At 39.5% G+C, this 27243-nt stretch overlaps 1 protein-coding gene across 1 annotated transcript; it reads right to left on the bottom strand.

The window, feature by feature from the left end:
• Positions 1–15: 15 nt before the first annotated feature.
• On the bottom strand, positions 16–27217 carry DZANK1 (double zinc ribbon and ankyrin repeat domains 1). The gene is made up of 21 exons (XM_074864014.1): positions 27100–27217; positions 26021–26145; positions 25205–25358; positions 23713–23824; positions 23233–23329; positions 22368–22492; positions 21719–21804; positions 20904–21021; positions 19815–19928; positions 15452–15544; positions 13428–13550; positions 12235–12399; positions 11378–11606; positions 7850–7953; positions 5668–5742; positions 4653–4749; positions 3356–3444; positions 2066–2146; positions 1382–1509; positions 856–930; positions 16–598 (listed from the first exon to the last, which is right to left on the bottom strand). The coding sequence occupies exons 2-21, from the start codon at positions 26127–26129 to the stop codon at positions 433–435; spliced, it is 2340 nt and encodes a 779-aa protein (XP_074720115.1). The 5' UTR covers positions 26130–26145; positions 27100–27217; the 3' UTR covers positions 16–432.
• Between the last annotated feature and the right edge of the window lie 26 nt (positions 27218–27243).

The following is a 27243-nucleotide window of genomic DNA, read 5'->3' as shown; positions in this document are numbered from 1 at the left end:
TTTCTGGAGGAAAGGAATCTGACCTTTAATGCAATGAGCTGCACGGAATGCAGTTTTAGCTTCAAAATGGAAAATAAGCTAATCAAAGTACTGCTTGCAGTGCTATTGCTCAAGTGTCGAACTGTCTTAAGCAGCATTCATCAGGTCTCCTTAAAATGTCCTTGTGCCTTGGAAGGTTTGGTTGGTCCCTCTCCTTGCACGAGTTTGGAAAGGAAAAGAAATCTTGCAGAACAGAGCACAGTCAGTGAAGAATTGTGCTCTGAACTGCTGGGAAGGAATGGGGGAATCTTGTACGAAATAGCTGGCTGTTACTCGGGGCCTGAGTTGATGATACAGGGTTGTGAAGCCTGCAGACAGAACTGGACGTGTGCACTTAGGTGCTCCCAAACTCAGAGAACCTCCAGCTACGCCTTGGGGGAAAGGCGGTTGTAATCACACACTGATGAGACCACTGTTCCTGGGTTTCGTAAGTTTGTCCAACGTTCCCTGTCCAAGCTTACTTGCAAACAATGAAATAACTTCATTATTTCCAGCTGTAACAGCCAAATCATATGCCGATTGCCCTTTTGCATTCTTCTTTTTTATGCTTGCATTGCAGCTGTAAATAAAGAACAGATTTTTTTAAGATACTTAAGTTCATTCCAAGTAACTGGAATTAATGAAGTGGCTTGTAGGTAAATGTTGATGCAGAGCCCCTTCAGAATTTCTGGATGCCTCTTCCTGCAGGGACCCAGCTGTGAGATAAGAGCACTGAGCCTCCGGCAGGCTCTGGCCCTTCGGTATTGCTGACTAGGCCTGTGCAGGTAGACCGTGGGTGACTGATGGCTGAGCTAGAGGCCCAGTTACAGAACTTACCATAACAGGGCTCGGACACACTCCTCTCCCTCTGATCCAAGCAGAACTGCCTCATGCAGAGCGGTGGTGTTGTGCCTGCATAGGAGGAATGAGCAATGTACTTATTGCCTAAGGAAACTGTCCTGGTACATGGAGAAGTGGTCTAGCAAATTAAACTAAGGAAAATGAATAGGAAGATAGAGAATACACTAGGAGTTGCAATGATTCTTTTTTTTGGTAGGCTTTAGTGTGGTTTATCATATTAAGTTGAAATGGATAGGGGAAGGAATTTAGTAGAACAGCAGCTTTTCCAACAAACTATGATAAATCTTCAAAGCTGGCAACTGAAAGAAGGACTATGAATGCTATTATCTTTGCTCAGTTGCAGGTTGGTTTGTTCAGCTTTTTAAATTTGGCTTTGAAAAGAGCTCCTCGACTACAGATTTGTAGAGGAGGGGTGGGAGGTTAGTCCTCTCTGAGATTGGAGCACAAATGCTTTTTTGGTAAAACTTAAAAGACCCAAGGCAGAGAATCGGTGCTCACTTACAGTCCTGACTGCTGGTCAATGTCAGCACCTTTCTGCACGAGAAGGGAGATTGCTTCTGCGTGCTTGTTAAGGACAGCAACTGTGAGAGCAGGTCGGTCCTCGTCACTGATGCAGTTTGGGTCAGCTCCCTAGAAGGCACAGGAGAGGGAAGGTAAGCTGTTAAAGCCATAAAGATTCTTCAGCTTCCACCTTGCTTTAATGTTATGCCAATTTAAGTTGACAAATGGACTTTATGCTCAAGACGGAGGAATGCTTAAATTGAGCGGTATTGTTTCTTCTGAAAATGTTTGTTGTCATCTAGCTCAAAACGAGTAAATGTGTATAACAAGGGCAGTCAAACCAGATCTCAGGATGCACCTTACTACACAGCAAGAAGGTAGAGGTTATGCTTGCTTTTGCTGTACAGAGGACTTGACCCTAAACTATAAAATTAATATATTTTTCTTTCTATATGGCCTTGACAAACATGGAGTACAATGCCTTACACACTGGCCAAATAGAAATTTGGGAAGAACTTATAAAAATAGGCTGTTTCCTCTCTAAAATGCTCTATCAATCTGAAAGCAGTCAGTTGTATTGCAAGGATGTTGCCTCCTAAGCATTAAGTTGCATACCAGGCTAATATTCATATGCAGTAAATGGTCAAAGACTTGGAGAGGGAAACTTCAGCAAGCAGTAACTTACTTGACTGAGCAATTGTTCTACCAAGGTGATTCTTCCTTTCCCATTTGGACCCAGTTCATCCAGTAGTTGTCTGGACTCTGGCTGTGGAAACACAAAAACCAGTAACATTTCACATAGTGAAAATACAAGTAGGTGGGCCATATTCTGCCTTTGAGTAAAGGTGGGAAACGTACACAGTGACACATGAATGCAGTGTAGCTGAGCCTCACTATTACTAATCCATGACCCTTCTCTGTGAATGTCTTTCCGAATCTGAGCAAGTGTTGGATAACCCAGGCTAATAGCTCACTATTGAGGTCTTGATTCAGCAAACGTACCTACAAACGATTAGCTTTACATCGATGCAGCTCTCCTGGGCTGTACAAAGATCTGCTCATCACAGTAAAATTAAACACAGGCACAAGTTCTTTGCTACAGAATTAAAGTTTGAAGCTTCCAGAACTTGTGGAAGTATTTTATTAAAAAAGTTAATATATCTTACCTCGCAGAAGTTAGTTTGCTAAACCTTAAAACAACAAACAAAACCTAAACCCTTTCCCTTTTATTTCTTCCCAGCTTCTTCCTCCTTCCTCTCCCCTTTAGAAAGCCCAATCACTTGACCAAGCATTTTTATTTCTGGACTCCTATCACAAAGCTCTCTATCTTCTTCCACATGTTGAGTCGGCTAACTGATTCAAGCTTAGATTAATGTACGTATCCCTTTTGAAATTTTCCATCCCGTTACTGACAATCCATTTAGTAGGCATTTGGTCTCTAGTGGAAGTAAAGCCTTACTTCTTGTATTAAACTAGCCCTCAGTTGTGCTGACATCTCAGCTTGATGGGAAAACTGAGTTGACTTAAAAGCCTGTTGTGTAGATCATCTTCTGTCTAGTTCACAGTCTGTGCGAATAGTGGTTCTAGCACAGCCGAGGGTATGTCCTATGAGTCAAACTAAGTAGTAAGGTCCAGGGAAGATGATAATGCATCCCTCTGATGTTGCTTCTAAGAAAAACCTGTAGCAAAATCAGTCTGCAACAGTCTTTAGGCCTAATGATGTGTCAGTAAAACAGAACGGGTCCAAAAATGAGAGCAACAATCTAAGTTGTCAGTAGGAACAAAGTTTAGTTATTTCCAGTTCTGTAATAAATGTCAGTTACCAATATTCAGGTTTTGTATTAAGTTGGACTTTTGTCTCCTTCCCTTACCCCCAATCCGTGTTTAAGTCTTTCTATTTTTACCCTTGGATGCCCTCCTTCATATTAGTGCTGCTCTATAGGCAGTTTTTCCCATACTGGCAGAAGATACGTACAGGGAGCTTATCTTCTTTTTCTGTAAGTGTTCTTGATTTTGTTCTCTTTATTTTGCCTCTTGAATAGAAAAGATTGTGATCATCTTTGCCTACCAGAAACGGAAACAAGTGTTAATTCAAAGCAAAGTCAGTATCCTAAAAAGAACTTGGGGGAGAGGTCTGGAAATAATTTATCCACAAAAATATTTTATTTTGTGTTGAAATCAAAGCAGTATTTATCAGTTTTCTACAAGAGAAAGTGATGAAATATTTGTTGCAGATCAGACTGGTTTTAACAAAAGGTTTACACTCAGGCAGTCTTAAAAATTGCTATTTTGAAATGAAGATTCAATGAAATGTGGAGTTTGGGGGGGTTGAGCCTTTTTTTAACTATCTGCAGCTATTCAACAGGCTTGACTCAGATTCATGAATTGTTTTGACCAAAAACCTTACAATTTTTCAATGCTGTTTGGCTCCCAAATACTTAAGAACAAGACTAGAGGACCTTGAGTAGATATGTACATCCATTATTTTTAAGAGATGTAATCTACCAATGTGCAGGAGGATTGATAAGGAAATTACACAGCATGTGGGGACCCTTTAAGCTGGTGCTGTTAGAGTGCCTGGAATCAGTCACATTACTGACACTCCCAAAAACCAGCTCCTAGTGCTGTGGCAGCCTCTTGCCAAGTCTCAGACTGGAAGCACAAAGTAGACAAAACTTATATGTGAACTGAAGCATGTCAAATGACACGATAGGAAATTCTGAATTCTAATGCTGATTTTACAACTAGTTGATTTAATGAAAATCTAAGTCCAATATGAGACACCTAAAATGCTGAGCTGTTACTGACACCAATGGGAGATACAAGTTAAGCATCTCTGAAAACTAGAATTAATATATTTCAGAATTTCTTTATCTTTGCTAAATATGCCAAAGCTGAAGTCGCTGGCACAGCTCAAAAGTAGAGTTAATATTGACATTTGTGGCTACTATTGTGAAAGAACAAGCAAAGCATGCAAAGTTTTATCACTATAATAAAAGCACTGCTATGAGCTGTGGCTGCAGTTTACAGGCCCCTTCAGCTGTCCTCTAGGGATGAAGCATTCCCATGAGTTTTTGACAGAGTCCGTACATCGTTTAAATTTCAACTCAACCACATTTTGAGACTTAAAGATCAACTTAAGCAGGTGCAGAATGTGCCAATATATTAGTTTGCCTGTCTCAGTGTCTAACCTTCCAAACACTACTTCTGTATTCTTGACTACTATATTTATGGTCTATCGTAAAGACGGGGAGCGTGGGGGGGAATCTCACCATAACTAGTCTGACTGCCATCCTGTCCATCTCTGACTTCTGTTACAGTATTCAGGCAATGATTGCTGAACTTCACTGGTTTATTAGTATGAATATCCTGTAGAATCATCAAATGCAGGCAGTTAATAAGATTATCGTGTAATGCTGTTATAAGCTTAGTAGCACAACACAGTGGTCTTGCATATGAAAAATATATATAGGCTTTTAATATCAGTCTCAAATTAGCACAAATTATTATATGTAATTGAACTCTGAGGCAAAATAATGTAGCATTTTTTTCTAAATCTTGCATTAGTTATTTGTTTTGATTTAGAAAAAAAAAGTGACACAATCTCACTTAATGAAATGAAGATTCTCATCCAAATGAAAGTGTTTCTACCACTTGAGAGATGTAATTAACTCCTCACTTGTGAAACGATGTGATATACCTTTTCAGGCACCACATGGCAAGGTAAGCTTGTTAAGATTCTACACAAGAGATACAGTCTGAATTTTGGATCTTTGAAATGGTAGATTTTCATCTTTGAAAAGCTGGAAATGAATATGCAGGTGGTTTTTGGAACGTAGTAATTCTGGAGGTAGGGATTTCAAGTGTTTGATACAGTTAACAGGAGCTCTGGTGAACGTTATCTCCAAACTATTGAGCATTACTAAGCTTGTTTCTTAGCAAAATTTACAGACTGAAGAAAAGGGGGATCTAAGATCAAGAGCTAAGGGGTGCTAGAATCATCAAACAACATCAGCTGAAAGAAGAATGTTAATATTAATAGCAAACTAATGAAATGCAAGATGTTGGCAACATAACCATGAAGTCTGGCTTAATCGGATAAAGATACCTGTTCAGCCAGCTCCAACAGAAAAAAGATTCCTTTCTCTGAAGTGATCAGTTAACAACCTCTGAACAAAAGAATTGCTTGTTTAGACCTGAATTTAAAATAGATCAGCATTACACTGACTGGTCTAGCAACAGCTTTAGACCACCTGCCTAACAACGGGCCTCATCCCTCGAACTGACCTTGTTAATAGCAAGAGCGTAACTCAGTGTAATAGTGACTTCACAGTCATTCTCACAGATGGTAGCAGAATTAATCTAGAGGGAAAAAGCAACCATTAGTATCTCTTACAAAAAGTACAAAGAAATAGTTTTAGGAATAAGTCTGGGTGATGATATTTATTATGGAGCCAATACACAAAATCACACATGTGGCCTTTGCCTACTTGTGATTTTGTACCAACAATTCCCATCTAACTCAGCAAGGGGCAGATGGTATTTTGAGTAATTGGAAATATCAGAATGACTGAAATGCCAAATGAATCCAAAAGATGTAACAGTGCGACATTTCATGAAAGATCAGTCATTCTCCACCCAGATCTTGCAGCTGCGTGAAAGGCTGTGTTGTCCTTAGGACTCCCTACTCCAGGAGAAGTGGTTGCTGCTTTAGTTGTACCAGTCTGTAGAAGTACAGTCTGGAGTAAAACATGAACACCTTTCTGTATCAATTAATTGAGACAGTAGTGCTGGCAAGAAGAGTATTGATGTTATACATAAATAAGTGCACAGGGAATTATAAAAAAAGTGGAACGAAGCTGACAGGGTTATATTGCAGCAGGTTGAGAATTTTGAGATAAAGTTAATTTTATTTCTAATCTTCAGGAAAACTGAAAAAGCAGCATTAAATCCAGTTGGCATCTACTTTGAACCACTTCTGTTACTTTTGGGGGCAGTGGTTTCAAGACAATAGGATGACAAAAGGCCAAGAAGCAGCAGGAATAGCCTTCTCTAAGCAATTTGGTATTTTTCAGGCATATCTTTTTGAATCCTCTAGCAAAGGGAACAAGTTACAGTGGACCAATACTTCATCTCCATCAAGCAGATATCTTTTATATTTATACTTATACTACAGCTTCTGAACATATTGGTGGACCCAATAGGTCTCAGTGGGTATAGAATTCAGATGCAAAGTATCTGATGGAGTGTCATACCTCCCAAAAGTGTAATCTGCCAAATGACAATTGGATTTCTGATCCCCAGTATTCATGAAATTTTCTGTAGTTGTTTCTATGTGCTAAAACTGTTGTGGGGTTTTTTTGTGTCTGGCATGTCATCAGTCACGCCAGGCTAAGAAGTAGTGAGCTTGAACTGTGACAAGGGAGACTTAGGTCAGACACTGGGAAAAAGCTTCCCAGTAGCTATGCCAGTTTAAGGAATTCCCAACCCTACTTCTGCCTACATCCTGCTTCCAGCTGCTCACTGTCAACCTACTTTTGTACTAGCACCGATGCCCTTTTTTCCCTCCAGAGCTATTTTTAGCCTGGGTCAGTCACTGATCCAGTCCCCGGGACATTGCCACAAGCAGTTGTGCTGGCAGCACCTGGGAAGCAGCGTGAGGAGATGCAACTCCTTAACCCAGCAGGGCTGCCAAAGAAAGCAATACAGTACTGCAGCTGAACAGCAAGGATAATTGAGCACAGAAATGGACTGCCTGGGGCAATTGTGAAATCTCTATTGTTGGTGAGTTTGAAAAGCTTCAAGGCAAACATCTGTCAGGAATAGTTTAGGCAGAGTTGATCCTCCCTCAGGACAGGGACCAAATGATCTCTCAGTCATACCAGCCCTATCTTCTAGAACTCTTTAGGAAGAATCTCCAGTTTCCACCTTCTTGCTATCACCCCTTTAATCATTTTAATGCAATTTGGTGACATCCTGAAGACTACATCTCCAGTATGAAAAGCAATACTCTGTTCCTATAATACTGGTATAGTTTACATGAGAAGTAGACTGCTATCTGCTGTTATGATCCAGCCCAAAGCAGAGGCAAGCATATCATTACATCCCATTTCTAGCAGGGCTTATTTAACTGATCAGCTACATTGATGTCAGTGATTTCTTTTTCTTGTTTGTCTGCTGCGGGATACTATAAAAGCAGCTGAGCAGCAGCTTTCTCACTTCTATCACTTCTCTTATAGCTGTGAGGTGAGAGAAGAATAGACACTGCCATAGGAAAGAAAGCAGAAAAAAAATCTTCAGTAAAAGACTGAGCAAAAAATGGAATGACAAAACCAAACAAATTACACACACAAACAGGTCAAGGTATAAAGAGAAGGGAGACATTTATTTTCCCAGTGTTTATCTGGCATCCACAATAATCTTTTCATGAGGCTGCATAGGAAGATATTACTCACAAGCTCCTCCCTACCTTTCCCATTCGAGGTTCTCCAATCAGTGCTCTGAATTCAAGGTTGTTCTGAGCATAGCTTCTAAGGTGAGCGCAGACATGATCCAGCTGTTTTCTCCAGTAACCTGATCAGAGAGAGTTAAGCGGGAGAAAAATCCCTCAAATTGTGATTAACATTTCTTCTACTCATGTGATGGATGATTTAAAAGATAGCACGTTTTCACTGAGACAAAAAAAAATCTTGACTTTTTCTTTAGAAAATTAATCTGATCAAGAAAATGAGAAGCAAGTTACACCCTAAAAAAAGGTGAAAACCTGATTATCCATAGGTTATAATTAATTCTTAGGAAACCTCTATTCACAACAAAACCATGTCTCAGAATTGCCATTTGGAATCAAAACTGGCCCTGTGTGGAGGAGAATCTGACACTATTCCAGATCACTGGAAAAAAAAAAAGGTACAATATTACAACTAAGCAATTGTGCATTGTTGAACCTATATTTAGTGGATTTGAGATCACTGACAGGTAACAATAAGCCAAATCCGAAAATCGCAGGCATAGTAACTCAATCTATACAGCATTCTGGTCTGTGTAAATTATTCCCCAAATAAATGCCTTTCAATTATATATGGGAGAGCATATTAAAAGCTTAAGCATTCCTACTCTTTTGTGTGTCAGGATGTCTGGGAGAGAGTCAGCATTCCTTTATGGTGGTACAGGGCATGAAACATTAGGGACTGAATGTGCCTGAATGCAAAACTCATCTTAAGCCCTTAACAGTTTTTGCAGCTCCTGTCCAAGTATTTCTGAATCAACATTCTTGTTTTCATCAAAGAAACAAAAGGACTTGTTCTCATTCTTAAGTGATTGTTATCAAGATCTGGCTAATTTTATTTTTGAGCATACTTATGGAAAGTACAAAGTATGATTTATTTTGTTGTAAATAAATTGTGTAGGCTTGGTAACCTTGTTTAACTTACACAATGAAGTTACTCTGACCTATCCTTCCCTTCATGTTAGGTGACGCTCAAAGCAGTGAAAAGAAGCCAAGTCAGAAGAAAAGTGCAGTTGTCTGACTTTTACAAGAGAAGGCAAGTACGCAAGGATTTTTGTGCTTGGAGGACTCTTCCAAGATTGAACTGGTAGAAACTATGACAAACTAAATGAGCAAAACAGCAAGTCTTATTTGTCAGGCAGCTCTAAAGGAATATAAAAAGAAGGATCCCCAGAGCAACATAAATTGTCCCCTGCCATGGTTTCACATGCGAAAATACAAGTTGAAAATAGCAATTAACAAATCTAAGCTAGACTACTACTTGGTGAGTGATCCCTCCAGAGAAGTCAGTATTATTTGCAATAAACTGGTTCATAACTAGCCTAGATCCCCAGATTTTATTTCAAAAAATCCAGATGGCCAGGAACATATTCTTGCATGTTTGATTTATTACATCTAAAAGGATTTTTGGCAGCACTGATGGAATACTTGAATTCATGCTGTCAATAGTTGATCACACCTCTATCACACTGATTTACTGTTTGTTACAGTAGAAAAGGGGAGGCTTCTTTGTAAAGTTTACCTGGTAAATTACTTGGCTTCTGTTCAAAACAGACTGAAAGTACAGCAAAAAAAAATGAAATACAGCACACATCAGAGCATTAGTGTTTTGGTACTGCTGTTATTTCCCCCTGTACTAAATGGGTTTTTTTAATCTTCACAAAAGAAAAGAAGGTTATTAATGGCTGATACAGTCAAGAAATTAAAAATAAATCACTTATTAAATAACTTGTATTTAAAAACTTTGATATCAAATGTCTGATACTATTTGAATTGAAGAAATAATGGATGTATTTGGCATATTTAAATGAGATTTCCTGGGTGATAACGTATGGTCTTGTTGATACATGTAGTTTCAAGCCATATATACAGCTCATCATCAAGGAAAGGGAACAGCATGAAAGACCTGACTGTAACGGACTTTTATTGATTTATGGAATGAAATATGTTCCTCAGTCCTTGGCAGGGTCTAAAGGAGAATACATTACACAGTGCAACTTCAACAAAGTTACCTCTGCTAAAGGGATAAAAATTAACATAGTTCAAAAGCAGTTGAGAATTTCTTTCCAACCTTTCCCAGTGAACGAGTTCTCCCTCACAAGTCAAGAGCTGTACTTCTGATAGAGATATATGAATATTCAGTGTTACTTTTTTTTTTTTTTTCCTGTCAGCACTATTATGGGCCAATTCTTTTTTATCTCTGACTAAATTAAGCTCCCTAACATGTTGAGTCAAGTGTTGTATTTCCTACAGTGAAGTCCAAGAGAACACGCCACATTTCAGAGCAAGGGAGTAGGAAAACTGATTTCTCTAGTGATAACTTAAAAAATAAGAGTGCATCATCTGGGTATTTATACACAGAGTCAAAACAGGAATTTTTAATATTCATTAGCAACTTTTTCTACCCAATAGATAAATAATTCTGATAACAGCCTGAGGGGTTGACCTCTGATTGTAGAAAATAGCTAGAGATGGGAAAGCAGATCAGAAAAAGTAACTGTTCCTCCAAACCATGGTTTGATGCTGTAGTGATTTAAAATGAACTTATTCTCTGGACTGCACAGCTGGACTCTCCTGTGAATAGACAATTTTGCAAATTGGGCCATTTATTAGGTCCCTAACTAATACTGATGGACTGTCTCCAAGGTTTGGGATCCAGAAAGCTGAAACTGAAGTTTTACCAGGATAGTAAAACTAAAATCTCTAAAAATTGCAATCTTTTTAATGACAGCAAAAAGTCAAGTGATTCCACAAAGAACTAACTGATCAAACCAGGGACTGTGAAACAAAGTAATCTGCAGTGCTGATATAGTAGTCTGTGCAGGGACAGTCTCTGCAATGAGCGATGTGGATGTACTGATACCTTTGGGGGGCTGGAAGATGGGGCCTACAAGAGTTCTCAAGGTTGCTACCAACACTGTTTTTTGTAACCCTGAATCCCTTCCTCTATTTTAGTTTCCTTTGCTTCTGAAACTTCTATAATTTATTTCACAACAGCAGCCCAAATAAGTTCTTCACATAGACAAGCCTCATTATATTTTTCAAGAGCTACAATCCCCTGTGTCTCAGAGTTTTGCTTAACAATACTCCCAACAGGCGCTATCACAGTTCTAACTGAACTTCACGTTGCAGAGGGTGGGGAGGACGCTGGGAGATGGGGTGCTTGTTCAGTAGTTCCCAATTCAATATAGGCCACCTGCCCTGATCTTGTAGGATCTGAGGAAATCACACTACTAGCAAATTAGTAAGGCTGCACAGGGTCAGTAACTGTAACTTTGATATTGCTGATAGGCTTTCTTTTAGCTATTGGTGGAGATCAGTGACTGAATTCTAAGGCACTGCATTTACAAGTGACTGGTGGGAAGACAGACTTGTAAAGATGTAAATCAGTGTCCTACTGACGGCACATTCCATGGACCATAATCTTTTCAAGAAAAAGCAAGATCATACATTGCAGCTTTGTTTAGAAAACATAAAATCAAAACTCCTAACCTTTTCCAGGACTAATGGCTGTCAGGAGAGGCTTATGATCACTCATTTTTTCCAGCTTTTCTTTTTGTGAAATCAGCTCAAGCTCCTTCTTTTCCAACAGTTTGCTAGATGGGTAAAAAAGTCCAATGGTTTGGGTTCCTTTATCTTCTCTTTCTTTTAGTTCTGCCCTTGATTTGGGCAAGGAAATAGGAAGAGGCTGCCAGGAAACTTGAGCTTGAAATTGTTTAGCCTGTGGGGGGTGGAGGGAAAGGAAAAGTGTAAGTAATATAATTAAATATAATTAAATGGCTTACAAGCAGAAATTAACTAGAACGGTACGCAAAATTGTAAAGGAATGAAAAATCTAGCAGGAAGAATCATTAACAATTCTTGATTTTAATTACCAGTCTGTAACCATGATGCAATTTATCACAAATATTCAAGCAAATGCAAAAATCTTCATGATTGCCATGTGTGTTTTTTGTAGGACAAAAGCTGGCCTTGCTAAATATTATGGTCTTTCTTAAAACGGAGTTTTAAAAACATGGTTACATATGCATGAAAGAATACCTTGTATCAGCAGGGCACAAATAATTCACAAGTACTAAGATAAAAGTACTTAAAGAGCTAAGACACTTGAAAAACTGATTGTTTCTCACTGTGCTATTTACAATAAGGCTGCATTAAGGCCTTTGGCTAAGGCTACTTTTCAGCAGAAAGCAGTTCTCAGAATAAACATATCCTTGGTTTTGCCCTCAGCATGCTCGCAGACCACAACGTTGTCTCAAAGAGGAAATGAAGTTGTGCTGATCTGTACCCACAGTTGACTAGCCTTTTAGCTGTGTTCCAACCTGGCTTTGTAATACTGTGTGTCTTACCTCAGAAAACCCCAGCAAGTCCCCAGCATCCATGAGACTGCTGCTGTGAGAACCCACCCTTGATGGGGGCTCTATGTAAATACCGCAGGACCCACAGAAGCGGGCGTATGGATGGTTGCTTGCACCACACTTGAAACAACTAAAGTAAGATGGAGGAGGTCCAGGCTGGAAAGATCAATGAAACACTTGTCACTACAGAAACATATGATGCATGGTTCAGGAATTACAAAAGCAGTGACATGAATTAAAAGGAAGTAAAGTAGCACTACCTAAAGCTATTAGATTAGAAATATTAACCAGGATACCAGATTGTTAATACACTGGCAGATGCAAGACAGTAAATCTTCCGATATCTCAGCACTCTGCTATGGAGGCAAACATTTTTTCAGACAGATCTAGCATTACAGTATGTTATTTTTTTAACATATACTTTCAAAAATACTTATTTTCTTTGGCAAAGCCCTGTAATTACTAATCTGGTGCTCTGATACTGAATATTGACTGCAAGTATTTCCAGTTCAATTCTAACACCACCACAACCCCCGAGTCCCCTGGTAGAAGACAGGACCAATGGTTCTGTATGCACATAGGGGCGTGTTTCAAATTTTATGTAGACTCAGCTCACAGAAAAAAAAAAAAGTGATCTTAGATTCAAACACTATACCTATAAAAATATATGCCAGGGGAAATTGTTTACATTGATTGTACCATGCAAAAGCTCTACTGAGCAGCAGTTAAGTACTTGTCTTAATGTTAATGAGGCTTTCAGCCAAAAAAATTGCATGCATCATCTCATCTCATCTCTGGTAATTGCCTGTATAGGTGATCATTGCCCAGAATAGATATGGGAAAACTTGCATTAGGTTAGCCTATACTTTAACCTTTGATGGATAAGTGACTTTGGCAGAGTACATGGCTATTGCATCTCAGCTGATGCAATGAACTGATGCTCACTGGCCCATGATAATTTGTTTACATCTCTAAACCCTTAAGTCACTGACTGATGTGGGGTCAGGATGTCCTCTAAGCCTTTAATTTTTCTTTATATAATCCTATGTGCTCTAAGCAAGTATTTTGATAATAATAAGCTGTGTACAAACTGACAAAGAGTTTTGCAAACAGAAATTTGAAATTGCTGCAGGTCACAGATGAGTAAAAACAGATTTGTCAACACAAACACTGAGAGCACATGCCTTGGCTCCGCACCAGTCACAGAAACGGGCATCACATTGGTTAACACGATTGCATTTTGAGCACGAAACTGTTTTCTTTTGCTGGCTGTGGTAAGGCGGGGGGGTGTCTCCTCGAAACATGGGCTAATAAAACAAAACAAGCATTAGGAAGAAAATACTGATGAAGAAAAGTTCACAAGTCAAATAAGGGGAAAGAGGAAAGCAAGCTACTTTGATAACATAAAGTAATATTCAGCCTAAAAGCATTATTTCAATTTAGGATAAGCAAAAGACTGACTTGGATCTAACCTGTAATTTTTTTCATTACAAAACCAGTAAAATGTGACATTAATTAATTTTAAAATATTTTTAGCAGAACTAGTACCAGAAAAAAATTTCTTATGAATGGTGTCCTTTTACACTGAGTATTTATTAATATGGCCCCATGTATAAGTACACTCAAAGTTACGAGGGAGGTTTCTCTGCCGATAAACTTACAATTTCAAATCCAAAACACAACTGCTATTTTTCTTTGTACCTTTCTCTGTAGTAGTATGGCAGGGAGAGTGTGTTGAGACAATGAGTTTTCTCTCAGTTTGGTATTTGCTAAATAAATATTTTTTTGTACTCTTTTACCTCATACAAGTTATATATTACCTAGCTTTCCTACTCCAATTAACTTGTACGGATGTGCAAAAGAAAACAGATTTTTCAGCTGAAACTTCTAGAGGTTGAGTATACATCCTAGTTAGGACAAATAGGTCTTAAAAATGTTTTGTTAGGTTTTGCCTCAGGGTTTATGCAGTTTATTTTCTCTGCAAGTCAGAACTATGAATAAGGAACAGAACCCAAGGAAAATTATTTTGATTACAGACACCACACAGCGAGTAAGCAAACACAAAATAGCCTTATTTTCGTGTGGCCTGCATTGCAATTTGAATGATGTAATTTGGGGGTTCCTTTGGAAGATAAAACTTACAAGAGTACAAGTCTAAATATGGTCTAAATCTACATCATTTAATAGCCATTAATATCTGTATTATTACTAATTATGCAGGAATTACTATTGGTTATCACTAATTAATCACTATTCTTTTTCTGATTACTATTAATAAATCTTAGTAAGCATTTAACTTTCTCTCAGCTACTACAGGTCTCATCGTTCAAGTCCTATGCCTAACTACATATGCAGCTACATATTAATATCTACATTCAGTGAAGAAGCTAAACATATGTTTATCTTAGTTAAGTATAGATTCCTACTGAAATTCCCTATGAAATGACACCTCAGTGGCTATAAAAAAGACCTTTGCCTTTAGCTACTGACAGTTCTAGAACTCAGAATGTTCCCATTATAACCAGAAGATTTTAACTTGCAAATCATTTTTCTTCTCTCATTTCTGTGTTTACCACAACCTGGAGAAGTGAAATGTACCATAAGGTTTTCATACAAGACTTTTCAGAAGTGAAAGAAAAATTCTTCTAAGGAACAAGCTAAATGGGGAGTTGAAACAGACAGCAGTTTTAGGGGGAACATTTACTGTTGCTTTTCTCACCTCTGTGCAGAGTCACTGCCAAATACAAGCATAGTAGCTGTATGCACGTAAGGGAAGCAGCAAATGGAGATAAGAACAATAATGTGAAATAATATTTTATTTTCACAAAGTAATTGAAATCAATGAGAATGATCTTCCTGATGTATATAATCAAGTTTTCTATTGCACTTGAAAATATTCTGAACACAAACAAGACTTCATTGGAGTCAGGACTACCCATTTTCTAAGAGCCTTCTGAGCTTTCACGATGGCATTTGCAATCCTGACTTCCATAGGAGAAAAAACTTGAAGGTATACAATACACTTATGTTTAGCTGGACATTTGTGATGGAGCATCTGTGGGAGTACTGGCCTTGAATATGGCATGGGGGAGAGAATCTCTGCTTTTGTAGCATAGGGACACAGGGATATGACTTCAGTTTTCCAAAGAAAAAGAATGTTATACTTTGATTTGATTAACCCTAGTGCGATTGATGCAAGAAGCCTTACCGTCTGTATTTCAGGCAGTTTGCTTTCACAAGTCACACAGTGTTTATGGTGAAGAGGATTTCCTGTGCCACATGCCTGACAAATTACTTTGCCCTTTTAAATAGAGAAAGAATACACTTCATATAGTATTTGAAAACTGTGAACAACAATAAGAAGAAGAGGACTTGATCTTACAAAGTGCTGTGGTTATTCAGCCCTGCAGATGAAAGAGCTCCTTCAAATCTGTGCTGTGGGCTTCAGACTTTAGTTAGGCCGTATTGCCTGGTCATCACAAATCTATGTATCTTGGTGACAATTTTTTTAAAACTATGGTACAGTTCCTTCAGGAGATACAGCATCAGTACCTCCACAGCTTTGTATATACTAGTGTCAGTTTGCTTAGTCACCGCACACATAGAAAACAGATAGACTAGTATCTTCAAGAATAATAATAATTATTATTATTATTGTTATAATATACCATGAGGGTGCCCTAAAAGATCTTAGCACAGTCACTATCAATAAGGGAGTTTCCACCAGAGCTAAGAATAATGAGTCCAATATTTTGATAGTTGCCACCAAATAGTTCAGGTCCACCTTGGCACCTACATCATGGCTACCATAAAACATTAAACTTGGGCCAATTGTCTGTACTCTACTTTCACATCAAGCTGATAACTGCCTCAGATTATGAATCTCCTTTGTTATCTGATCGTCTTCAGCCATTGATTTCCTTTCAGCATCCTTCTTTTTCCAAAAATCTTCCCTTGCAATTATCACAGAATCACACAGAATGGTTGAGATTGGAAGAGAGACCTCTGGAGGTCGCCTGGTCTAACCCCTCTGCTCAAGCAGGGTCACCCAGAGCAGGTTGCCCAGGACCGTGTCCAGACAGATTTTGACTACCTCTAAGGACAGAGAATCTACAACCTTCCTGGGAAACCTCTGCAGGTGCTCAGTCACCCTCACAGTAAAAAAGTGTTTCCTGATGTTCAGATGGAACCTGCTGTGTTTCAGTTTGTGCCCATTGCCTCTGGTCTTGTCACTGGGCAGCACTGAAAAGAGCCTAGCTCTGTCTTCTTTGCACCCTCCCTTCTCAGGTATTTATACGCATTGGTGAGACTGCCTCTGAGCCTTCTTTTCTCGAGGCTAAACAGTCCCAGCTCTCTCAATCTTTCCTCCAGATGCTCCAGTCCCTTAACCATCTCTGTGGTCCTTGGTTGGACTCTCTCCAGTATGTCCATGTCTCTCGTACTGGGGAGCCCAGAACTGGCCACTGTACTCCAGATATGGCCTCACCAGTGCTGAGTAGAGGGGAAGGATCACCTCCCTTGACCTGCTCGCAACACACTTCCAAAACACAGTCCAGGATACCATAGACTTCTTTTCCCCAAGGGCACATTGCTAGGTCATGGTAAACTTGGTGTCCACCAGATCCTCAGGACCTTTTCTGCAAAGCTGCATTCCAGCTGGGTGGCCCCCAGCATGCATGAGTGCAGGGGGGTTGTTTGTTTCCGGGTGCAGGACTTCACACTTTTCCTTGTTGAATTTAATGAAGTTCCTGCCAGTCCATTTCTCCAGCAGGTCCCTCTGGAAAGCAGCATGAACTTCTGGTGTACCAGTAACTCTCAGTTTTATATCATCAGCAAACTTTGCTGAGGATACAGTCTCCCCCATCATCCAATCCGTTAATGAAGACATTATACAGGATCAGACCCAGTCTTGACCCCTGGACTACACTGCTAGTTACCGGCCTCCAGCTAGACTTCATGCCACTGGTCATCACTCTCTGGGTCTAGCTGTTCAGCCAGTTTTCGATCTATTCACTGTCTGCTCATCCAGCCCATACTTCAGCAGCTTCTCTGTGAGAATCTTAAGGGAGACAGTGTCAAAAGCCTTACTGAAGTCCAGGTAGCCAGTATCCACTGCTCTCCCCTCATCTACTGAGCCAGTCATTTCATCCTAAAAGGGTATCAGGTTGGTCAAGCATGGCTTCACTTTTGTGAATCCATGCTGACTATGCCTGATGGTTTTCTTGTCCTTCACATGCCTTGAAATGGTTTCCAGGATTACTCGCTCCATTACCTTCCCAGGATTGAGGTGTGAGGCTGATCAGCCTGTAGTTCCCTGGGTTCTCCTTGCACTTTCTGAAGATAGGAATGAGACTTGGTTTCCTCCAGTCCTCAGGAACCTCTCCCAATCACCATGTTTGTTCAAAGATTACTGAATGATCCCAATGACATAACCCAGCTTCCTGAGCACCCATGAGTGCATCCCAACAGGAGCCCATGAACTTATCTATGTCCAGTTTGTTTAAGTATTCTCTAACCTGATCCTTCTCCATCACAGCTTAATTCTTCCTTCTTCCAGGCTTTCTCTGCTGGCCTCCATGGCCTTGGATTTCTGAAGGCTGATCTTACTGGTAAAGGTTGAAGTGAAGACGGCAGTCAGTACCTCAGTATCACCAGGTCCCCCATCCCATTCAGGTGTGGACCCACATTTTTCCTAGTCTTCCTTTTGGTATTTATATACTTACAGAATCTCTTCTTGTTGCCTTTGAAATCCCTCACCAGATTCAACTCCATAGGGGCTTTGGCTTTCCTAACATCTCTGCATATTCCTCCCAGGTTACCTCTCCCTGATTCCACCTTCCGTATACTTCTTTTTTATATCTGAGTCTTGACAGGAACTCCTTGTTTATCCATAAAAGCCTCCTGGCACCTTTGCCTGTCTTCCTGCTCATCAGGATGGACTGCCCTAGAGCTTGGAGAAGGTGACCCTGAGTCACCTTGAATCATCACTAGCTTTCTTGGACCCCACTTTCTTTCAGGGCCTTATCCCATGGGACTTTTCCAAGCAGATTCCTGAAGAGGATAAAGTCTGCTCTCCTGAAGTCTAGGGCTGTGATCTTGCTGTTTGCTCCTGCTCCTTCCTCTCAGGGTTCTGAGCTCTACCATCTTGTGGTCACTGCAGCCAAGGCTGTTTTTGACCTTCACATCCCCAACAAGGCCTTTCTTCCTTGTAAGTATGACACCCAGCAGAACACACTTCTGCATTGGCTCCTCAATCACTTGTCAGTTGTCACAGATACTTTCAGGAAGTTCTGGATTGCTTATGCCCTGCTGCATTGTTCCTTCAGCAGATATTGAAGAATATGGGCCTGCATGAAGACCAGGGCCTGCAAATGTGAGCATACTTCTAGCTGTCTGTAGAAAGCCTCATCCACTGGTTCTTCCTGGTCAGGTGGCCTACAGCAGACTCCCACTACAATGTCACCCATACAGTCACATGCGCCATCCCTCCATGTCCCTGTAGTCTCATCAAGATCACAGCCCTGCAACTTTACCCAGATCTCTAATTCCTTGTGTTTACTCCCCATGCTGCGTACGTTAGTGTACAAACACTTCAGAGAGGCACCCCAGCATGCTGATTTCACAGAAAGGCTCTGGGGGGGTTTCCCCAATCATGCTGCATTACAGGCACTTCCTCGCTTACATGGAAATGCTTGAGGTGACCTCACTTAAGCCCTATTTTGTTGATCAAGTATTCCCTTTTGTCGTCATCACCCAAGACCCTTTACTTGTCAGCCCTGTTCATCACTCCCTCACAGGGCTGCTGGTAACCCTCTCTCCCCTGTTGTTTCTAGGTTAAAGTCCTTCTTAATAGCCCAGCACTCCTGCTGGCAAAGACACCTTTGCCCTGTGAGGTGAATCCCATCTCTCCTAAGCAGATGGTGATCCTCAAACAGGGTCCCGGTCTCATAGAAACCAAAACCTTGTTGCCAACACCAGCTCTGCAACCAATTGTGGGCATGCAGTATCAGTCCTCTCCTCTTCACACCCTTCCCCCTGACCAGGGGCATCGAGGAGGGCCCCTATTGGGGTCCCCATACCTCTGGGTAGGGAGTATTTTGTAGGGCAGATTTTGTCTAGTTAAGACCAGGAGCACTTTTGGATCACTGACTATGATTGCGCTCTAGCGTTTTGGGTATATACTCCCTACACCAGTCCTGCCAGCCCATCTGTGCTAAGCACTCACCGTCAAATGAGGTAATCAGAGTAATGAGGACATATTTAATAAACTTCAAATGCTTAGTAATAACAAGGCCATAAATCATAGAATCATAGAATATCTCTCTACTGAACACAAGTGCATGCATTCCTATCATTCACACTGCTACATCATGTGCTCTTCAGCATGCCTTCCTGAGCTTAGGTGGTGATTATTTCTGTTCAAGGTGGTTTTAATCCTACTAACTCTTAAAGCTGTCATAATGTAATTATACAAACCCAAGCTGGATCACAATATTTGTAATGAAGTCATCTGTTAGAAAAATGCATGCCAGGAGGTAAATTGCTATTTTGTTATATTTATTCTCAATTACCTTTATGCAGAAGTTCATTTGGGGCTGCAGCTGTGGAGCTATTGGCGACTCACATACAATGCAAGTAGGTGTATTCATTGGCACGAGATGTCTGCATTCAAGACATGGTGCCATCTGAAGAAAAAGCCACGTCACAGCATGTTAAGGACCATACTGAGATCATTAAGGTTATCATGAGATTTTCAATATTTTCCCGGTTAGAGTCTACGTCAGCAGCAAAGTCACTGGAAACACAGCAACTGACGGCAACAGATGCTGATATTGATCCTTAAAGATCAAAGGTGGTTGAGGAAATATAAAGACAACTGGAAAGAGAATGCTTTATTGACTACCAGAAATATGCCAGAAAGGTACTAAGTTAATTTTCAGTAAAAGTAAAATGCTACTATAAAATGTGTGCAGGTAGTTTGAAATTCTCTTAGCTATGAAGCTCATCTAAAGATGCGGTGAATATTCTCAGTCATCACTTGAAACTACAACATTGCCCCAGACAAGACATCTTTCTGATGATAAAGAAAAAAAATAAATACACCACTGACTTGTAAGATCAAGTTATTATCTCTTGGGAAGAGCTTAGAGAAGACAGTTACAGGTATCACTGTAAAAACTCAGTGGTCTATGTGGGCATATGCCCACATGTGCCACTGTTTAAGGTTTCATGCATATTAGATGGATCTTCTACAGCTATGACTTAAGCAGTAGTTACTAACTAACTGCACTAGTTAGCACTGGAATAAGATGCGTATGCAGGTCCTGAAGATGCGATGGTTGTTGTTGCAGGATGAGGAGAAATCTGAATTTGGTAATGTTTCCTGACACAGGCAAATAAGACACAATTTACTTTTTCATTGCTATCCTTATTAAAATATATGACACTTGAAGCAATCTATGGTTAATTTTGCCCATCATTTAGGAATTACATCGGGTCCACTGCTAAAGGTATTGAACAAAATAAAACAATCAGAACAGAACTTCCCAAACAGAAGTGTGACTAAATATGAATTGAATGTGTAGCATTGAATGTGTAATTCGCTGAGGTAGTTGGCTTCTCCAAAGAGGATTTGTTGTTTGTTATGACGTTGTGCTGACCTGAGCTCCTTCAGGGGGTGGGAAGCGACGTACTGGCACAGGTGGGATAGGAGATCCACATTCCTGACAGAAGTGAGCCAAGGGGTCAGACAGGCGAGGTGCAGAACAGTGTGCACATCTGAAAATACGAGCAAACTGGCTGAGCTTGTTTTGGTATTGTACTGCTGCATAATAATGAATAATTTGGAACTTGTTGTGACAGGATTTAGGCCACTGATTCCTCAGCTGTTGTTTCCAAGCTGTAGTGGTCCGTCAGACCATGCCCAGCATCCATGATATGAGGTTCTGAACTCTAAACAGCTTTGCAAGGTAGGAAGCTCTTGGCTGCTATGGAGTTTCATACTTTCTTCCTCATCATGTGAGGTAAACAAGTCTCCTGACACGCAATCTGTATCAGACCTTGCTGCTGCAACATGGGGAACCACTGATGTAGATCACATAACCCATTCAATACTGATAAGCACTAATGTTCTGTGAGACTACTCCAGTGAGCAGTTTTCACCTACAGCAGTGAGGGCTGTACTCTAATTTGAAAAGACGGCTTTTCCTCTGATCCTACAGGTGTTAGGAATTTTTTCTTTTTAAAAGGATGATAAGATAGTTGATAACTGTTTATAGTGAGATGTAAATAAAACTATATGTAAGAGAAAGAATTTTGGAAGCCCAACCTAGATCACATTCTTCAGTTATGAGCCAGTGTCTGTCTTTGCTTTCCTCATTTTTATACAGCCCCACAGTATTATCAACTTGGTTGCAAAAGGCAATTGCTCAGTTACTTTCCAAGGACAAATATGTTAAAAGGAGAAGTCACTTACTTGAGGAAATCTGTTTCCCTCTGGATCCTTGCCACTTGTGTGCTTGATAAGCTTTTCCGGCTAGTCACTGCAGAAGAACTGGCAAACTGAAATAAAGGTAATTCTTCAGCCTTGGTAAGTGAATATTTGCAAAATGCATATAAGAGTAGCAAAATCAGCCGAAGATGTTATCTGAGACAAACTGCACTGAAATGCATTGCTTTAAGGAATATCTAATGCACTTGATTCCCCCATTAGCTGCATTAAGGACCCACAGCTTCTTCCAATAAAAATAAATCAATGTCTTGCTATTTATATCCAAGACAGCATTACTGAATATTGTTTTAAATATCAACTTGCCAACATATAGCAATAAGTATTTGTTAATCGCAGATTCAGTAATGTATTAGAAGAGAATTAATAGGAATGTAGGCATTGTTAAATTGCTTTGCCTGGTTTTGTCCTTACCAATAACTGTGTACTGCTTTGGGCATTTCTATTCTAGTGTGTCTTTGCCAGTAAATTTAAATTAGTACCGTATAATACAGCCAAAGGCATTTATTTCTGCAAGATTATATGAGCATGATCACAAATCTTCACATCTTTATTTTTTTAGAGTTCAGTTCTGATGGCAGCCTTTTGCAGTTTTCCTCAGCACCCCTTCTCTTACCTGTAACAACTCTATTGGTAGTGCTGAGATGGATTCCTCTCCGTACTCTGTTGTTCCCAAATGACTGGCAAGGAGCTGTGGTCCTTGCAGGGACCTGTGAGTAGTCTTTCCTTCTGTTTCCAAGTCTAAAATTACAGTCCGGTTATTCCACTGTCATTCACTTCATGCAATTAACATTATTAACACAAATATTACATACTCTTGCTTTAAATTTCAATAGCTAGAAGTGTATTTGACATCCAGATTTTGGGTTCAAATAAACTGCATGGAATTACACTAGAAGAAAGCTCATTCCCCTCTGAAAGACCTTACTTTTGTATTTTTCTCTATTTACCAGTTGCTTCCTTCCCACATGCTCAGAAAAAACCCAGTTCCTAAGAGTAAATTAATGAGTAAACATTAATACGATTCTCTGCTCTTAAACAGTCCCATTGCCGTTACCATGGAATAACAGGCTTTATCTTTTGAAAAAATCTGGGTCGAGCTTTCATTTCTGCTTTGTGTATTTATTTTGGAATCTTACTGCAAGCAAACATCAGTAAAGAACTCTGTAAAGCATTTCCAATCCCATCAATTTAACAGCATTTTCTGGTACAAATGGAAATATAGACTGGGCCTTGTTTTGTTGCCAAGAAATTAATGATATTTTAATATGTTTTTAATTGGTAATGTGAAATGTATGGAAGGTAATTTTTGTTCCCTATTTGCAGTGTTGAGAAATCAAAATTGAAATTCCCAGAGGATATTCTGTCTTCTGAGGTGGTTTTAAAATTACCCATATTTTACCAGTGATATAAGAGGAAAACTTTACATTATTTTCAGCTAAGACAGAAGTCTATTTCAGTTTTATGAAGTAATACTATACCTTGAAAATCTTGGGGTGCTTCACTCCAGGCAGACTTGATTTCCACATTCACTCCATTCTTCTTTGGTTTTGTAGTAAACATTATGCCTTCCCTCTCCTAAAAAGTAATTCCATCTGAATTCCAAATGAAATTTTTGTTTTTGCTCTAATCCTCTCTTGCTACAGTTATTTGTTATGATTTTTAAAGTACGTGGTTACAGTATTTATTTTCAATGCAAGCATTTGAAAAGCTTAAATTATAAATAAATGTATTTTTTAAATATTTGACCTGAATTGGTCATAAAAGACCAGTGAAAAAAAGAAAAAAATAATGTGTCCCCTTGAAATTTTAATATTACAAAAAGGACCAAGACAGCAAAGATGGGCAAACAGAGAAAATAAAATATATTGAAAGTATAGGCAGTCAAGGTTTATCTCTAACTAATATCATACATACAACATTTTATATTCACACAGGGGGTTAAAATTGTTAAAACTTACCTGTGTGGCAATGTCTTTTAGGTAATTCTTCTCTTCAACAGAGAAAAGGATGTTTGGTTGCTTGTACTCTACCAGAAACACCTTTGTTACAACTGTACTCTCCCTGCAGTCCCTGAAAATCAATGTTCACAAAGCTATGTACATGCCACAAACCCATGTGCAGCAACAAGTAAGTCACTGATGAATATGGCTCATTTGCTGGAACATCTCTTCCAAGCTTGCAAGTCATTAATTCAGTTGGTAAGTATAATCCTGATCAATACTCTCAGGAACTACTGCTTTGTTTTGGTTAGGGGTTTTTGTTAGGTTTTTTTTAAGTTTAAAATGTTCACAATAAGAAGTTACCAATAAACTATACGGGTACTTTAATCCCTCAACATTTTTTACATGTAAAACTCTTGATACTCCTGTGTCTGCTTTCTGGGGTAACTATTGTTGGCCGTTGTTGCAGAAAACAAAGGAGAGCAAGATTTTTCTTCTGTTCATAATACCATATTCATTTTCCTAGTCAAACAGCAGGTAGCATGCTATTTATCTGATAAAACAACTGTTATTCTCTACTATTTGTTAAATTACAGCGGTAACATTGAAACTTCTGTAAATGCCCAAACCATTCATTTAGGATTGTCATTCCAGAGCACACCTGAAAACATCTTCATAAAAACATAGCAGAAACAAGTGTTAATCTAGGTAGTGATATCAGAAAATACATATAGGCCTAGGTTTTGCATGTTCCTACACAGGGAATGTAATGCTGTACTCCTGTGCAGACACAAGCAAAGGCTACCTGCAGGTGCTAATAGCAGGGAACAGCAAGCACAAATCCCCAACCGGAGTGGAAGTTTCTGCTCCCTGCGAAATAAAAGATAATGCAACAGGATACAGAGAATTCATGTGTCCTCTCTGTGTCTCTAAGCATGAAGTTAGTTTGGAGAAAGTCAGTGGCTGTGAAGCAAAATCCAGTTTTCTTTGTATGTATTGTATTTTTACTTTACCCTTACGCATACAACATTGTACTTAAGATGTGAGGATTAGCATTCTGTGCTCTTTTGGGAGAAACTAAGCAAATTCCTGGGAAGACCAACTTCTATAAATCTGCTGAATCACTGGATGACTCCAGAAAACATCATATGAGTTCCTCTGGCATTTCTGATGGTCACACTCAAAAGGATAAGCTTTAAGTATATTTTATATCTAGTATATTTTATTAGTTTCTCACCCACAGCCTCTACAGATCATTGACCAACATCCACAGCCCAGGATGTAAACATCCTAGAAATAATCCAACCACACAAACACTTAATGGATAAAAAGCGTTATGAGAAAGTGAAGTCAGTGCAACCTATGAAGATCACTCAGATTGCAAACTGGCTGGGGAAAGGGGCGTCTTTCATTTGCGAGGTATAGAGTGCTTTAACCAACATGGCTCCAAGCCATGACTGGGATATCTGTCCCTTGCCAAAATACAACTAAAATAAAACAGGACACTTACTTTGTAACTGCCAGTGCCTTGACCATTATTTTCCCAACTGGTAATATGATAGGACCCTTATACTTAAAAGTGTTATGCTCTCCATAGCCGGGTTTCCTAATAAGTTCTGGTTTACTTCCATCTAAAGTGTAATAAATAGAGACCTCAGGTGTATCTGAAAGACACAGAGAAAGTAATTAGCCAAACTGTATTCAACCTGTGAAAAACAAGCTCCACTCTTCAAAGTGCTCACTACTGTGCTTGATTTTTCTCGCATAAACAAAATAAAGCAGTTCCATAAATGACTGAATGTTTGGGACCAAAACTGTTTCTCCCATGAAAAATTAGTTGCTCAACAAACGCAAGTTCATTGTAAGAAATATTTCCCTTCATAAAGTAGCTGTGCAATGGTTTTGTATGAAAATGTTGCAACAGCTTGTCCATTCTAATGACAGAAAAGATATTTTTTTCCCAAGATGAAAGGTAACATTTCTAAAATTGTAAGGAAAGCCGTTCAGGTGAGCGTGGTACAAGGCACGTTCAAGCGCTGTTTTTGCAGTCAAAGTGAAATGCAACAGCTTAAGAGCTTGATCTTGGAAGCAATTAAGACTGCTACCATAGATGAAATAACTCATGTCAATAATATTTTTTGAATGCATAAAATTAAGTGCAAGTATATTTGCTGTATCAAAACATGTCAGTTAATTTTGTAAGTTCCTTAAGGAAGTGGTCACTCATAAAAATCATAATTAAAGGCAAGCAAAAATATAGAGGCTAAAAGTTTCAAATGAACACATAAGAAAAGCTTTTACAAAGAGTCAAAGCTCTTACTCATACCTGATTTTATTTCTATGAGAGTATTTGTGTCTATTTCATGTTTAGACTTCCCTGGAAGAGGGATTCGAAGTGGTATGACCTGAGGAACTGAGACAGAGCCAGCTGTCATTTTTCGCAGCAGTGATCTTTAAAAAAGAAAACCAGAAAGGCAGATAATAATTTTTCTAAACAGAAGAATGAATTGAGAAATAGTTTTTAATATGATTTCCTGTCTTTGTTTCTTTTAAAAAACACCGGATTCTTTAAACTGTTAGTTCTCATTAAAATCTGCATGATTTTCACACTGAAAAGGAGCAAGACCCTAATGACAGTCACACTTCTGACTTATTCTCCTGTCTTGGAACTGTGAACAAAGCTTGAGATGAGCACTGTCACTTTCATTTCACTTTGGCCTTCCTTGCTCAAGGCTGATTTCCATGTATTCACGTGAAACAGCTTTAGCATCCTACATCAGTGACACAGGTAGGAGTGAGTAACAGCAAAGTAACTGCACCCTAATCATGGCAGAGGTGGAACCAGTCTCTTTTTCACTGTGTCCATCTGAATATATAAAGATAGCCCGAAAAAGACTAAAACAAGACAGCTATTACTTAAGCTTATCTCAGCTATCGTGTGCATTAAGAATATACCTATAAAACAGGTGCCAAACATGTTCTATAATAATTTACATAGTCATTATCATGTCACACACTTCAAGAATGAAAAATTGCATTTGGATATGATAACATTTTACAATACAAAAAGATGTACTCCAGATCTTGGGAATTGATACTCAGGGCCAGGAAACATGTCTACACTAGAAGGATTTCGTTTTGTAACCAATCCTTCAGTCCTCCAGAAACGTTTCTTATGCTACTCATCAACGCAGACAGTAATGATTCAGCACGGGAGGTGTTCGTTAGTCCACGCTCTCACTGGGGCTATGATGAGGTAAGCCACAGCGCTGCCTGTAGCTGCCCATCTCCTGGGCTGGGTTGCCCGAAACAGTGGTTAAGGAGGGTGGGCAGTTCTCAGCCAGACGCTCTCGGGCTGCACGCAGTGGCACGGGAGATGCAGCGAGCGGTGGATCAGATCTTTACCTGACGCGAGGGGGCAGAGAGTATTTTGCCTCAAGGACCCGTCTGCTCTTGGCACACCTGGACCAAAAGCACAATGCCCTGTTTCAGCCTTCCGGGAGCCCATCACTGGTGGGACACAACCAGCCCTGCCGGCATTGCCAGCGT

The sequence above is a fragment of the Strix uralensis genome, chromosome 3, assembly GCF_047716275.1.
Source record: "Strix uralensis isolate ZFMK-TIS-50842 chromosome 3, bStrUra1, whole genome shotgun sequence".
NCBI lineage: Eukaryota > Metazoa > Chordata > Aves > Strigiformes > Strigidae > Strix > Strix uralensis.
The sequence above is the reverse complement of the archived record's forward strand: the minus strand, read 5'-3'. Positions and strand labels throughout refer to the sequence as shown.